This window comes from Primulina eburnea, chromosome 8, assembly GCF_022965805.1.
Source record: "Primulina eburnea isolate SZY01 chromosome 8, ASM2296580v1, whole genome shotgun sequence".
Taxonomy (NCBI): Eukaryota; Viridiplantae; Streptophyta; class Magnoliopsida; order Lamiales; family Gesneriaceae; genus Primulina; species Primulina eburnea.
The window spans coordinates 28,001,375-28,016,465 of NC_133108.1; the positions used below are offsets into that span (position 1 = coordinate 28,001,375).

At 34.3% G+C, this 15,091-nt stretch overlaps 1 protein-coding gene across 1 annotated transcript; it reads left to right on the forward strand.

Moving 5' to 3' along the window:
- The first annotated feature begins 637 nt into the window (after positions 1 to 637).
- LOC140839351 (UDP-galactose/UDP-glucose transporter 5B-like) lies at positions 638 to 8,163 on the forward strand. The gene is made up of 11 exons (XM_073205996.1): positions 638 to 938; positions 1,415 to 1,528; positions 1,876 to 1,968; positions 2,118 to 2,183; positions 3,695 to 3,793; positions 4,478 to 4,557; positions 6,284 to 6,396; positions 7,038 to 7,126; positions 7,284 to 7,370; positions 7,510 to 7,578; positions 7,661 to 8,163. Exons 1-11 carry the CDS (start codon positions 825 to 827, stop codon positions 7,772 to 7,774), a joined length of 1,038 nt encoding a protein of 345 aa, XP_073062097.1. The 5' UTR covers positions 638 to 824; the 3' UTR covers positions 7,775 to 8,163.
- Positions 8,164 to 15,091: the final 6,928 nt, after the last annotated feature.

A 15,091-nucleotide genomic window follows, 5' to 3' on the forward strand; every position in this document is an offset into this window, starting at 1 on the left:
TTTATTTTTTCCGCAAATTTTAAGTAGTATAAAAGTACGATACTTTATATTTTAACACAAGGTCCTTGAATTTTTTCCAGGCATGCGCGCTAACCCTAGTGCTCGGTCCTCGCAGCTCACTCTCTTTTGCATTGGGGCTGGTAAAAACACTCACCTTGGAGTGCCGTGATCTCACTTTTGCTAATAATTTCTTCTTTTTAGCAAGTACACTTACAAATCAACTGAAAAATGTTAGAGACAAACAATATGTATAAATTATGAATAAAACAGAAAAATGCAGACTTGACACCCTAAACTTATACGATAATAGATTTAATTCATGCCCTTAGGCGAAAAAATATAAAAAAAATAATTTATTAAAATTTTTCTAAAGAACCTAAGGATGCAAGAAAATTATCTTTAATTTAGAAGCATGATAAACGAGTCTATTCTTTAAGACACAAGTTCTTGTGAGATTATCTTATAAGTTATATTTTATATGACAGAATCTTCTACACAACTCGACCTATAAAATAATATTATTTTTTATACCGAAATTAATAATTTTGATTAAATATATTGACCAATTAACTGTCTTGGGAGCCCACGTCATGACCAAACCTACTACCATCTTTTAAATAAAAAGTTAAAAAACTACAAATTATAAGTGGAAAACAAAGCCCAAGGCCGGATCAATTATCATTACAGAGGGTGGACGGCCACTCAGGGAAGAGGCGCAGTAAAACGACGGCGTATAACACTTCCGAAGTGAGTCCTTTATATGCTCACGATGTTGTGATCGTTTTCATTTGTCGGCAGCGTCGGATGGTTGGTTGGATTTGAATATGGCGGAGCCACCTTCACAATTGATGGAGACAATGAAAGAGAAGAAGATTTTGAAATTGTTGTTTGCCGTGGCTGGGATCATGTCTACACTTCTCATCTACGGAGTTTTACAGGTTAAATCTCTAGAAAATTGTTAGGTAATCATTGTTCATATAACACAGATTAAGTGAAACCATCTTTAGAATCACAATTAATCAATTGAAGCAGCCGCTACTATTTAGAACCATAAAATGTGTGTTTTGGAGGTTGATCGATGGGTTAACTGACGAGGGTTTCCGGACAAACTACTCCACGAGGAATTATTTTATAAAGTTGGCTTGAGCTAAACATAATCATCATTTGAATATGCTGACTCCGGCATTCCACAATATGGTCTTCCCCATTAATGCTGGATGAAAGGAGAGTGCAAAAGAAATGAGAATCTGATTTGTTACCATCGTGCCTGCACAATATACTCCACCATAAAATATCATTTATGACCAATGCCAACTGCAAAATATGTTTATGTTGATATGACCTGATTTAATAATCTCTCAGTTAAGATAAAATTCTATTTCTGGATATATTGGTTGAAATTAGTTTGTTACAGGAAAAGATTATGAGAATTCCATATGGGCCGAATAAAGAATATTTCAAGTACTCGTTGTTTCTCGTCTTTTGCAACCGCATTACGACTTCTGCCGTATCTGCTGGAGTTTTACTGGTAAATTGATTTTATAGCTTTATTGGTTAAATTTGTGTAGTTGTATGAATGTATTCTTCTATGTGTCTGTGTGCCTGGGTGTACTTTTTGTTTGAAGACCACAAAGTTTAAAGGTTAGTGCATGAGTTGTTGAACATAAATTCGATATATTTTGTTTGTCATGTAACTATAATACAGAACATATGATATATACTATAAAAAACATGATTGCAATTATTCATGGCCAGATTTTGTAAACATTATCTCGAGGTTCATTGCTTTAGCAGCTTGACTAATGAGCTGGATGTGTTCCATGTTTGACCTCTTAAGCCTTCGAGTTCATTTCCTCAGCTTTCTATTTTCTCCAGGCTGGTAAAAAGGCTCTGGAACCTGTTGCTCCGATTTACAATTATTGTGTTGTTTCAGTGTCCAATATACTCACTACGACTTGTCAATACGAGGTAAGCTGTATTCAACTCTTGAAAAGATGGATCCAAATTCAGCTGCTTTCAAATAAATCCACGAAGTAACATTCATTAGAAAAATATTAGTTTATTTTTAATATTTAAAAACAATTCCTTGATATGAACTTAATTTTTGCTTGCCACAGGCCCTTAAATATGTCAGTTTCCCTATGCAGACATTGGCCAAGTGTGCTAAAATGATACCTGTAATGGTAAGACATTTTAATATCCTGCTATTGTTACTTTTTCTTGAGTAATAAGAAATCAGAAACATAAGTTACTGTTCTAATATTAGTTAGCCAAAAAACGTCCACTGAGTACTGACAAGAGCTCCATGAAGGATTTGTTTTTTTTATCTTTTCCATGTAACTGTGTCTACAGTCATTGTTCTGATTTAGATCATGACTGTAACAGTGCCACCAGTGAGGTGTAGCATTTGACTGCACTGATGCTAAATTAATTGGTTGTGCTATAGAAAAACTGAGCAGTGGTCCAGAAGATTAAAGAAGCAGTTAGTAGTATAAAGGGAGATTGGATATATCAGTTGGAAGGGTTATTTGGCAACTGACCCCATGTAATATATAATTATTTATTTATATGTATTTTTAAATATCCTTCTCTAGTGTTAAAAGTAACCTAAAGAAGGTCATTTTCTAAAAAAAAAAATTTGCAGCGTCAAATTCTTCCCCCGGTCAGAACCCTCGGTGAAAATTAATGATGCGTTGGATCGTTGAAATCAAAGAATTTCAAATCCAACATTTAAATCCATTGTGGATGTTTGAATACTCTTGAATTCCATGAATTAGAAATCCATCCTTCCTTTTTTAGCTTGTTTATGAAACAACGTAGTGGATTTTAAATTCTCACAAAATAAATTCACTTTCCAAATCCAAGTAACTCCATCCAAACGCAACTTCAGTCAATTTTAAAAATTTTGGGTCTGATTTGTATACACACGGAGCCATAGTAGTTTGGTTCTTGATTGCCCAAGCCTGTAAGCTCTAGAGTTGATCCCAAAGACAGATGAGAGCTATGCCGAATGTTCCGGATCACAACTTAATAGACCAATAAAATAATTTTTGTGATTGCAAGTTACAGTGATTAGAAAAACAAATAAGAAAAATAATCTGACAAAAGAACTCAAGAGTTTATACTGGTTTGAAAGTGCTATATTTCTCTCACATCCTCTTTTCATACTCGTGAAAGGATTTCAATCACTGTCTTTGATCTACACAATAACAACGGCCTGAACCACTCATTTATCACAAGACTGGACCACTAGCTATTATACTTAAACTAACACATAGTTTCATTCCGGAACTCTACATCTTTCACACTGATATATCTGTCTTTGATGTTTTCTCTGGAGAAATGAGTTACTCAAAATTGACTTAAGGATTACTCTTGTATACTGTTGCGCAACACATTGATATGAGAGTGATACGTGCTTCTGAAAGATATCATATTTATAAACATAGAGCAGTGCAAAGTTGTTCGTTGAGTTCTGGAAACCATTATAGCCTGACAGATAGCTGAGAGATGATGTCTGTTCAACAACTTCTTCAATCTTCATATCTTGAGCAATTTATAGATGAGTAATTGAGTGGAGCGAAAAGCCTCTTATTTTCAAATGCCTTTTGAATATGTTTGAATTGGCACTGGAGGGTATTCCAATACTCTATTCTTCTAATTCTTTCACCCTTCGTTTCCCATGTGAATGCAGATTTGGGGCACCGTCATCATGCAAAAGACGTACTCTGGACGCGATTATGTATTTGCCTTTTTAGTGACAATTGGGTGTTCAATATTTATTTTATATCCGGTAATGCCTGTGAATTTATAACTAGTTACCAGCCTTTTATATGGATCCAGCATGCCAAACAACTATTTCCAGAGAAAATTATTCACATAAAAAAGTGCAACTATATTTAATTTACAGTGGGCATCTTTACCATTTAATTTGTTATTCTCCTACTTCTTGTTAATGGTTTTGGTATTTCTACGGCATGCTTTCATAACTCCTTTTTAGTTTCTTGTAGTTAGTTAAAAAGTTGTTCTACTGATTGATGTGATGATTAGGAATAAATTGTTACGGAAGAAGCCTTATGATATTGTCTGAGAGTTTTTCTCAAAGTGTAGCAAACAATTTTTGTGTTATAAAAGATGTTGATTTTTATTTTCTAGGTGTCGGTTACTTTGATAGGATTGTTTGCAGACCACCAACACTGAACTATGTCATTGAATGGATAGAAAAGAATCATATTTGTCTTTTGCTGTATTATATGTTCTTCACAGCTTACAGGATTGAATTGATACTCAACATTGATATTATCGATCTTATAAAATGTCATAAATCTTATAAAATGCCTTTTTATGACATTTTTTACTGTTATAGTTGTTTATAGCTGATTAAAAAATTGGTTTGCATTTTAGTCTGAAAACACCTTTGATTTTTTGAGTTGTTTTGTCGATGGTTGACTTAAGTTTTGTTTCTTAAAAAACGTAGACAACTGGTGATATCAGCCTCTACAGTCAAGGAAGGGAAAGCACGGTTTGGGGTGTTTCGTTGATGCTTGGTTATCTTGGGTACGAGAACTAACTCTTACTGTTAGCCTGTTAGTACTTGGTTGGTTTATTCTACCTTCTATTGACAAAATGATATGCTACTTCTAAATTTGGTCACTATTAAATTGCTGGGTGCGTTAAACATGCCATGCATCTGACCCAGCAGTTGATTTATGTCCAAATCTCCAAGAACCCTTGACTATTTTCCAAATTATTTATCAAATTCCAAATATGATTTCTCAAATATGAACTGTTGCAAATGTTTGTCTATTGTTTCATTTCTACGTTCATCTGCATCTAGGGTAACTAGCAATGTGCACTCTCTAAACATGCAGTTTTGGCACAATGCACCCCTAAGTTGTATTTTTGTCAGTTGACACCATTATGTTTTTTTTTTTGGTTGTAGTTTCACCCTTACCAATTTTTCATCATGGATCCGACCAATTCGAGGTGCAACTTGGTTATTGAATATTTTTTATTTTCATATGTAGCATTAATTACCTTGATTGTTGCATATTAAACAAATCAAAACATTATTAAAATGTATTAAAATACATAATGAAGAACATATATTTAAATTTTAAAACAAATAAAATATATCTTAATAATCAATATAATGTTGAAATTCATCTAGATGAACATGTGTTGAATAAAACTTTATTGCAATCATTTGTAAGGCTGATATGACATCACATACCTTCAAATAAATTTTCTTTTATATACTAAAAGCGAATGTAATTCAATAATAAATTTTATTTCTTTTATGAGAAAATAAATTTTATTATGTTGCTTTAATAAGTTCAGTAAAAAAATTTCGATTCAAGCACTCATATTACCAATTATGTCAATTTATAAAAAAATTGAAAGATTGCATTGTGCCAAAACTGTGTATGTAGAGGGTGCACATTGTCTCTTGGACCTAGTTCTAACATCATAATTTCATTAAATGAATTCTGATTATCCATATGCAAAGTCTATTTGAGAGAAAATTTCGACTTTGAATGCCTGTTGGCATTAAGAGTAAAGTTTTAGGTATGTCAACTTCTTCAAATCCTCATCTAACTTGTGGAGGCATCAACGGCCTCCAACACGAAGAACTAAAGCATTTTTTATACAGTGTCGAAGTACAACTAGTAAAATGTAATGTCTACTAACCATAGCAACTTTCCCTATCTCAACTTTTTTTTTGTTCCTAGGACGAAGTCCTTTTAGAAAGGTTACTGAATGGCATTAGGTTCTTCTAATGGCAACGATTCTATGAGCTGCATTTCCATAATTGGAACTTTTCTACTGGGGTATTAACTTTGTTATTTGTGTGTGTCCATAATATGTATCTTTCGCTACAGGGTCACCTAATATGGTTCCCCTTCCTATGACTGTTCTAGTCTATTATCAGTTACCTCCATGCTAAATAACTAAAAAAAATTCCCATTAAAATGTTGCTTTATATTCTCTGCTAAGAGTTTCTCCTGATGGGAAACTAGATAAAAAATTTGTGTTTCTCTAGCATTCACTCATTAGATCTTTCTCATAACCAACATAAACCTTGTAGCACCCTAGAAATATGATTATGACATAATTTTATACTGTTATGTTCGGAACTGAAGCGTATTTTGCAATGCCAGCCAGGATGTGATGGATTCATTAAATTTAAGATGAGTTAGCTGCTAATCTACCCCTCCCTGAGTAAGCTGATGAGTAAAGTTGTGTTTCTATCCTGGTACTTAAATGTTACTTGATTCTGCAGTTTTGATGGCTTCACAAGCACATTTCAGGATAAACTTTTCAGAGGCTTCAACATGGAGATTCACAATCAGATATTTTATACAACATTATGTTCTTGCATGCTCAGTTTTATTGGTAAGTTAAAATTTTGATTGGCCATTCCATGTTCTCAAGCTCTTGCCCTTTGGAATATCCTAGACTGTTATGAAAAGCTGAGACCACATTTCAGCATTGTATTAATTAGCTGTGAGTGATATTTATTTTGCTATTAATAAGTTCCCTCAATCAGAGGAAGATTAGATTGTTTTCTCGTAAATTGCGCTTCGATCTAGGAAATAGCCTCATTAGGAGCAGTGTTGGCTCGAAACGAGGCACATACTTCTGATTTCTCAAATTTTGTTTTAGAACTTTATGTAAAGATTTTGATTTCCCTTTATATTTTTGATACTGTTCAGGCTTTGGTATGTTTGCCGTTCCACGATATAATTAGTTAGTTGATTTTTGATGAGTTGAAGTTTTTCCTGCTTCTGTAGATTGCCATTGTCCTCGGGTTACTTTCTTTTATTTAACCCCTGTGCAGCATAAATTCTCTCATCTGATTCATCATATTTGCTTTAGCTGTATAAATATTTGATTATAGTTCTGTTTATTATTTGTCAGCCAGTCATCCTGGAATTACTTTCTAATATCAAACATAACTTTAGTTTTTTGTATTTTTGTAATTTTGTATTTTAGCTGCAATTACTGATGATAGGTTCTGTTTGATTTCAAAATAGGTCTAATCTTACAAGGCAATCTTCTCATGGCCATAGATTTTGTTTCTCGGCATAATGACTGTTTCATTGACATTGCAATTCTTTCAACTGTAAGTCCCATAGACATACTTTGCCTCACACAAACATTATCCTCGATAATCAGTTCTGATAGTTGGTCGGATCGTGTTCATATATTTGGCTTAATCCCGCCTAGCAAACACACGAAGTGAAGTTGCCATTCTTAGTTTGACTTGCTCTTGTTTTCAGGTAGCAACAATTAGTCAATTCTTTATTTCGTATACCATCCGCAATTTTGGTGCTTTGACATTTGCCACGATAATGACCACAAGACAGGTATGAATTATGATTACAATTTTTTGAAAAATCTATTTATTAGATAATCCTAATCCTTGGAGTTGAGGTTTTCCTGAAGGAAATCCCTGTTGCTGTTAATTTTTTGTGAACACCTGATTCAGTTGTGTATTTGTTACAGTTGGTGAGCATTCTATTGTCCTGCATTTGGTTTGGCCACCCGCTCAGCCCAGAACAAATAATTGGAGCAGTAAGCATCCATGTTATGTTTTCTTTGCTTATTACCTTATCATAGTCTTGATTTCTGTTCTCTTTTTCTGAACTCTTTACAGGCTATTGTCTTTGGATCCATATATTCAAAAAGTTTTTTAAAAGGTAAACAGAGTTCACTAAACACAGAACTCACAGCAAATGGAGCGACTAGTCCACCGAGACCAAATCCATAGTGTCATTCATGCCTGTAGGCCGTGAAATTTACTGACTAGAGGGTGAAACATGACTGCCTTTACATAGCTGGAGCAAAGCAAGATTATTGGACACAACAGGTTAGTTTTAGAGTAAATTTATCTGGACTCTGGCCTGTGGCCAGCATCAAATGCCCTCAGAGTTCCCTCAAGTAGGTTTCATTTGATATAATGATTACATAAACCATGTGTTTCAATATAGATTCCAGATTTATTTATAGGAGGAATCGTTTTGGATGAAAACCACATGTGGTTCGTTAGTCAATGTTGTGGGGACATTGTTTTCAAACCCCTTTATTTATCTAAAGTTTGTCTTTATGTAGAACATGAAAGTTTCTGCAAAAAAATAAAAATAAAAATTTAAAAATTGATCTCTCAAGTTGCCCACTATATATGGCTTTTCGTTTTGCCTCTTGAGGAAACAAGTAACTCGAACCCAAAACCTATACTGCAAAGAATTAACTCAAAAGCAGATACATGTTTATTATTTAATCATTTGTGGACATTCTCTATTTTAAAACGTAATTTTACTTTTTCTTGGTGAGTGGCACCGATGTGAAGGTGAGTACTGTTGGGATCAGGGATATTGATTTAGAAGACGGTGAATGAATAATCTCAACAATTTCAAAATTAACTCGGTGGGTTAGCAACATAAAGTTGGAGTTCTCTTCAGTTGGATATTAATAAACCAACATATATGCACTGATGAAAATATGTTCACTGAAACAGCTGAACAATGAAAATGTCCAATTTAAAAACAGTTGAGCTATCAAACTAATATGAAAACAAAAAGTAAAAAGTCACCAAATTGTTTCTAGATGTTCAAATATTTGAACAATTTATATGTCACTCTCTCTTCTATTCGGGAAGGATTCACTATAACATTTTGGTGATTACATGTCCAATTAAGTAGGATTTATCTCTTGCCCAATGGAACTCCTAGAACACTTCAAATACTTAAAACAATTGACCAATAAGACTCATATTGTCAGTTACATGTATTTTCAAATCAAAGTATTAAGCACAAATTGATCTCCATGATTAGATATAAAACTATTACGTGTGTGCTAAAGAATTGTTGAGTTAGGCTCTAAAGAACTTAATAATACTTGATGATTCATAAAATTGTGGAGAGCTTGGAAGTCCATCCAACTGACCTATTTATAGGCTTCAATTCCCACGGTCGGAAATTTGAATTTGATAGTCGTTACCAAATCGAGAGGTCCTTGTGCCATGTCATCATATTTTCTGACAAATCGTACATTGTTGGTAGTGTATATGAATTCTGATATTTTAACGGAGTTATAAAGTTGTGATGCGATCTTATCAAATCTATCAGTTTGGCTAAGATCCTTAGAGAATGTTTTGGAATTCTTTAGAGATTGTTGCTAGAAAGCTTGACTGATTCAGTTAGGTAGGATCATTAGTTGTACTTGAATCATTGGTCCTTGAACCTGTTGTCTCCCATCAACAACACTTGATATCATTTTGGATTTGGAAACATTAGCTCATTAATAATCTGTTTTTCTTATAATTCAATTGGGTTCGGCTTATTATAATAAATCACCGAAACTTTAATTATCCAACAAAGACAAACTTTCTTTATTAGCTTCTTTCAAGTCAAAGACAAAGTGAAATTAAATATTTTACATACCAGATTAAACCGCTTTGATATTTTCAGATAAGAGAACGAATCAATTCTATAGGATATTTGATTGAACCAGATTGGATTTATTGGATTAGGAGTATAAACCAATCCGAAACCGAAATCAACTTGAATTGAATTCAAACATAGTTGAGATCAATAATTTTTTACTAACAGCTATATGCATATAAATAATAGTTGTGAGAACCACGATTTTTGGGCATGTAGTTATTTATTTAAATATAGATATGTATAAGAATGTATTTTCGAATTATGGTATTTTTGTGAAAAAAATAAATTTGAAAATATTAAATATTACATGGTATTCAAAATTTCCAAGCAATAAATACATGATTCAAAACTCAGTAAAAAACATGTATTAATTTTGAAAATTAAGGCTGAGATATCCATCTATTTGGAAGAAAATATTATATACAAGGAATTTTTTCTCAAGAAGGAAACATCTCGAAATTATGAAAGGAACATCTCATAATTTATGGAGGAGTATCTCGAAATTTATGTAGTGGTATCTCAAAATTTATGGAAGGATTATCAACGATTTATGGTGAGATTTTCACATCACCACCTATAAATACCGCCACCTCATTTTCAAAAACCACGCCTTCAAATTCACTCTATATCGAAAATTCTCTCCTAAATGCTGCAACATTTTCAAAGATTTTGCAAGAAGAAGTTATGTCTATATTTTTGAGTGATACATTCAGGTCAATATTCTCTCCAAATCCGATCTGCACCATTCAGAATACACTATCATATGTTTGAACATCATAACTAAAAGTCAGCCAAATCCAACGGTTAATTATGTGTATATAATCTTCTCAATTAAGATGCTTAGATTTTAGGCAATAAGAGCTTATCTACGATTTTTTTGTCCATAAATAGATCAAAACGAATTTCAGATCAGATATCCACCGTTCATAATTTAGTTGACATAAGTTTGAACGTAGTGTGAAAGTTTGAGCACAATCCAACGGTGCAATAGGTCGCAAATAATTCTGCAAGACGACTGATTTTCCGGTCGAAGTGCTGCTACGTTTTGGGAGTGCCGTTTGCATGATTCTTCTGCTATATTCGGATTCTTCAAGCAATACTAAGATAAATGAGCTTTTTTAAAAGTATAATTTCGGTTATGCATTGTTTCATTTTTCGAAAGTTATTGTCGAGTGCAATTTTTCTTCTACCCCTTCTTGATACAATTATTATATATTTTATTTTGACACTGTGAAGATTCAATTGGATATGGGTTGGAATCCCAATATGAGATATGTTTATGGTCCTTACACGGTGGGATTGTAACGTTTATGCTTATGATATGTTATACAAAATATGTTATGCATGATATAATGCTTTTCGAATATCATGTGTATTTGTTATGTATGCGCTGGAACGGCCCCCATTCACTGAGTAATGACCATATCACTCGCCCCTTACTCTACCCTCCACAGCTAAGTCAGAAGTGGAAATCGAAAAACAAAAACAAGACAAGCTTTGGCGATGATAATAAGAAGGATCGAGAAGTTTATTTTAATTTTCGCTTATTTAATTTTTTAACTCAATTTATAAATGCTTGCGTATATTTTTATCGTTTTAAGAATTTACGTGCTAACTCGTTTTCTTTAAAATATACTAACTTTTTTAAAATACAATGGCCTATATATATATATATATTTCTGTGTGTGTGTGTGCTAACTCGTTTAAAACAACGTGCTAACTCGTTTACTTTAAAGTATACTTTTTGCACCATTAAAATAAATTAAACATTTATTTTGTTCAAAACTCATAACTGCTGTAAAATCCACAAAAATCATAAACATCAACCCAAAATTAAAACTAGCATTTTTCAAAAGTATCATAAACGTCATAAACTCTCTCAAAAACCACTTTTACTTCCAAAAGTCATGAAAATCTTTAAAGTACTGAAAGAGAATAGTTGTGCGGAAAAACTAGCAATGCATAAGTCTACGGGTTAGTGCTCCATCCAGCCAGTTCAGTCATCCATCCTCATGCCTCAACATTAAAATCTTCACCTTCATCATTCACATCTAGTGAGTCTATTGACTCAACAAGCTTTAACCATAGAACAAGTAATACGTATGCATCCACATGCTACAGTGAAAATACTTTTAATAAAATAGCTTTTTCATGACATGCATAAACTTAAACATTTTCTTTCATCATATACATATACATTTTTATTTGGGTGACATATGTTCGTTAATTGTAACCATCCTTTCATCTTTGTGTCGATTGATCAATCTCAGTTGTAATCATGATACCAGGCGGTGGGGCAACAATAACACTACTTTTCCATTATGTACCTTGGCCTATAGTTGGCGGAGACACCAACAACCACTTTTCCATTACTGAGCCTTGGCCTATGAAAATTTTTTGTTGGGTTACCACAGGGCTCAGTCCCGTAAAGGGGTTCCACTGGGCTTAGTCCCTCACGAATCCTCATTTCCTTACCGTCACAATTAAGTCACTTCATTCAAAACATTTTCACAATTTCCATCACTTTATAAAAATACATGTATATATATCATTTTCTTTTAAACCAAACATACAACACATCTTTTAACATTTATCAATTTCCTTAATAAAATACCATAACCTTTAAAAATAAAAATTTTAACATTCGTTACAGCATTCAGGACACTGTCAAGACTCTTAATATTTTTTAGTTGTAAAATGATTGTTTTGCCCCTGAAACCCTAGTTTTCCCATTTTACCCCTGAACCTTAAAATTTCAATCCAAATCCATCCAAACTTACCATAACATTTTAAAACACACATATGAATATTTCTTAGACATAAATTTAAGCCCTTGACTAAATTCGTAATTATTTTTAAAACTTGAACCAAAGTCCTGGTTTTAGCTTGAATAAACCCAAATCTTAACCAAAATTTATCAAACTTTAACCATAGATTAATCACACCTAACCATTCTCTTTTCAACCCAAATCAAGCCATTTATGAACCTTAGAAACTCCTAGCAAGCTTCCGAATGTTTCTGCACATTCGAACCAAACCCTAGCCCTAACCATCCATGAGCTCCTTCAATCCAAGCCGTTAACCAACCCTACCAAACCCCGACCAGCCTTCCTAGGACTAAGACTGAGCCCTTAGGACCCTACTGGATCAACCCTAAAGTGCCCAACACGAGCGGCCCTCAAACCCACACACACCATGATAGTGGGGCCAAGCCGCGACACCTACATCCATTGTCCTTGCTCTAGCCGCCCCTTAACTCATCTAGGACCACAAGAAAACCCTCTTAGGACTCCTGGATATTCCCCAACTGCAGCACACAGCCTGCACCCTTCAAGACCCCAAAGCCGAACCCTAACCCATGAAAAACCCAAATTTCGTTCAGCCCTTATCCTTATTTATTTCAGCCTTGTACAACCCCATCTAGGACCCCTTAACAACCCCTAAATCGAACTCATATCAACCCTATCCCGTCGTTTCATGTCAGAAGAATACAAGTTTTCCATGTATACGCCATACAAATGAAAATATAATATGGGACATCAGATTTTTTATACAAAAATTAAATTCACACATAATATGGTATAAACGATGAGAAAAGAAGGAATAAAACGTGTCTTTGCGTGAGTCACGCATGAATATTCAATCCTTGACGCGAAGGAACGTTGCCGAAGAGACGGAGAAGACCTTGCTGCGTTTTGTCCTTCAAAATCGACGTGGAGTCCTAAATGTGTAGAGGTGTGTGCGTGTGGCTAGGGAGAGAAAACCCTAGGACTCTAGGTGTTTGAGCGTTTGATTGTGTAGTTTAGGGCTTGGGAAGAAGAAAACCCCTGATAATAGCTAATATCGCTGTCGTAATCCTTAACCAGCTCTAACCATTGCCACTGCCTCATATTCAACTCTTTCTGGGTGAAGAAGCACTTCAATCTTTTATGATCATTGAAAATCTTGCACTTCTCCCCATATAAGTAATGTCTCCAAAACTTCAAAACAAATACTACTGCTGCAAGTTCGAGGTCATGAGTCGGGTAATTATTCTCATGAACCTTCAACTGTCTAGACGCATATTGTATCACTCGATCATTCTGCATCAGGAGTGGACCTAAACCAAGCTTCGAAGCGTCTGTATAGAAAACATACTCTCCTTGCCCTGATGACATCGATAGAAATGGTGCTGAAGTCAAAGCTTGCTTCAGCTTCTCGAAGCTCTCCAAGCCGTTTGATCCCCAAATAAACTTGACATTTTTCTTCATCAAGGCGGTCAAGGTACTGCAATAGAAGAGAATCTTTGAATGAACTTTCGGTAGTAGCCAGCTAGACCCAAGAAACTGCGGATCTCAGTCACACTCTTAGGTATTGGCCACTCTTTGACTGCCTCGACTTTGCTGGGATCGACCTCAACTCCATCTCTAGAAATAATGTTGCCTAAGAATGCCACTCTTTCGAGCAAAAAACTCACACTTGTTGAACTTACAGAACAACTTTCTATCTTGCAATATCTGTAGAGCCGTTCTTAAGTGCTGACTATGCTCTTCTCTGCTCCTTGAGTAAATCAGAATATCATCTATAAATACTATGATAAACTGATCTAGATATGATTGAAATATGCAATTCATGAGATTCCTGAAGATCGCTGGTGCATTAGTCAACACAAATGTCATCACCATAAACTCGTAGTGTCTATATCGAGTCCTGAAAGCCGTCTATGAGCATCTGGCTCCTTCACCTTCAGGTGATGGTATCTCAAACGAAGATCTATCTTCGAGAAAATCAATGCTCCTTATAGCTGATCAAACAAGTCTTCGATTCTAGGTAAGGGATAATTATCTTGATTGACTCTGTTCAGCTCTCTGTAGTCAATGCAGAGTCGCGTACTATCATACTTTTTCTTCACAAATAATACCAGTGTGCCCCACGGATAACAAATCGGTGAGTAAAACTGTGACGTCCCGAAAATTTGAGTTCCACATGAACCACGTGCGTGAAAGTTATTAAATTTCTCATGTATTTTATTAAATGGTTTTAATGCATGCTTAATTCATTGATTTTGGTTTTAATTCACGGTTTAAGAATTTGCATAGTTTTAATATTTATGTCTAATTGATGCACGTCAAAATGCTTTTCGAGTTTCATGTTTCAGGCGATTATTCGATGCGGGATCGAGGAAAAGACCGGTGACGATTTTAAGCAAATTTTATTGCGGTATTTTATTTTAAGTTAAGATGGGGTATTTTAAATGATTTATCTAGTTTTTAGCATTTTAAAGGCCTAATTTAATTATTAAGTAATTATATGATTTCAAACTTTTAAAGTTATAGCACTTGTGTATTTATTTAAATTTAGGGAGGTTAGTAATTTAAGGAGGAATTTCTATTTTTACTACCATGTAATTGCTCATCAATTATTTAATCAAGCTAATTAACCTCTAATTTCATTTATTTTTAATTACTCCCTCACGCACACACACAAAATCACACACACTACACCCGTAAGTCACACACACCTATTTCATTCAAAACTTTTATTATTTTGAGAAGAGAAGGCATAGGGTTCTTAAGCCATCAGCAGCCGCCCCCTCCCCTCTCCATCTGCCGGTAAATTTTCGTGTAGTTCTTCAAAGAAAATCGAGCCACCATCGTCCCCGA

Excerpts from the sequence above, each read along its gene's own strand:
- LOC140839351 (XM_073205996.1), top strand. The coding sequence starts at position 825 with ATGGCGGAGCCACCTTCACAATTGATGGAGACAATGAAAGAGAAGAAG. Across the intron at positions 1,969-2,117 it reads CTACGACTTGTCAATACGAG|GCCCTTAAATATGTCAGTTT; the intron begins GTAAGCTGTATT and ends TGCTTGCCACAG. Across the intron at positions 7,579-7,660 it reads CAGAACAAATAATTGGAGCA|GCTATTGTCTTTGGATCCAT; the intron begins GTAAGCATCCAT and ends AACTCTTTACAG.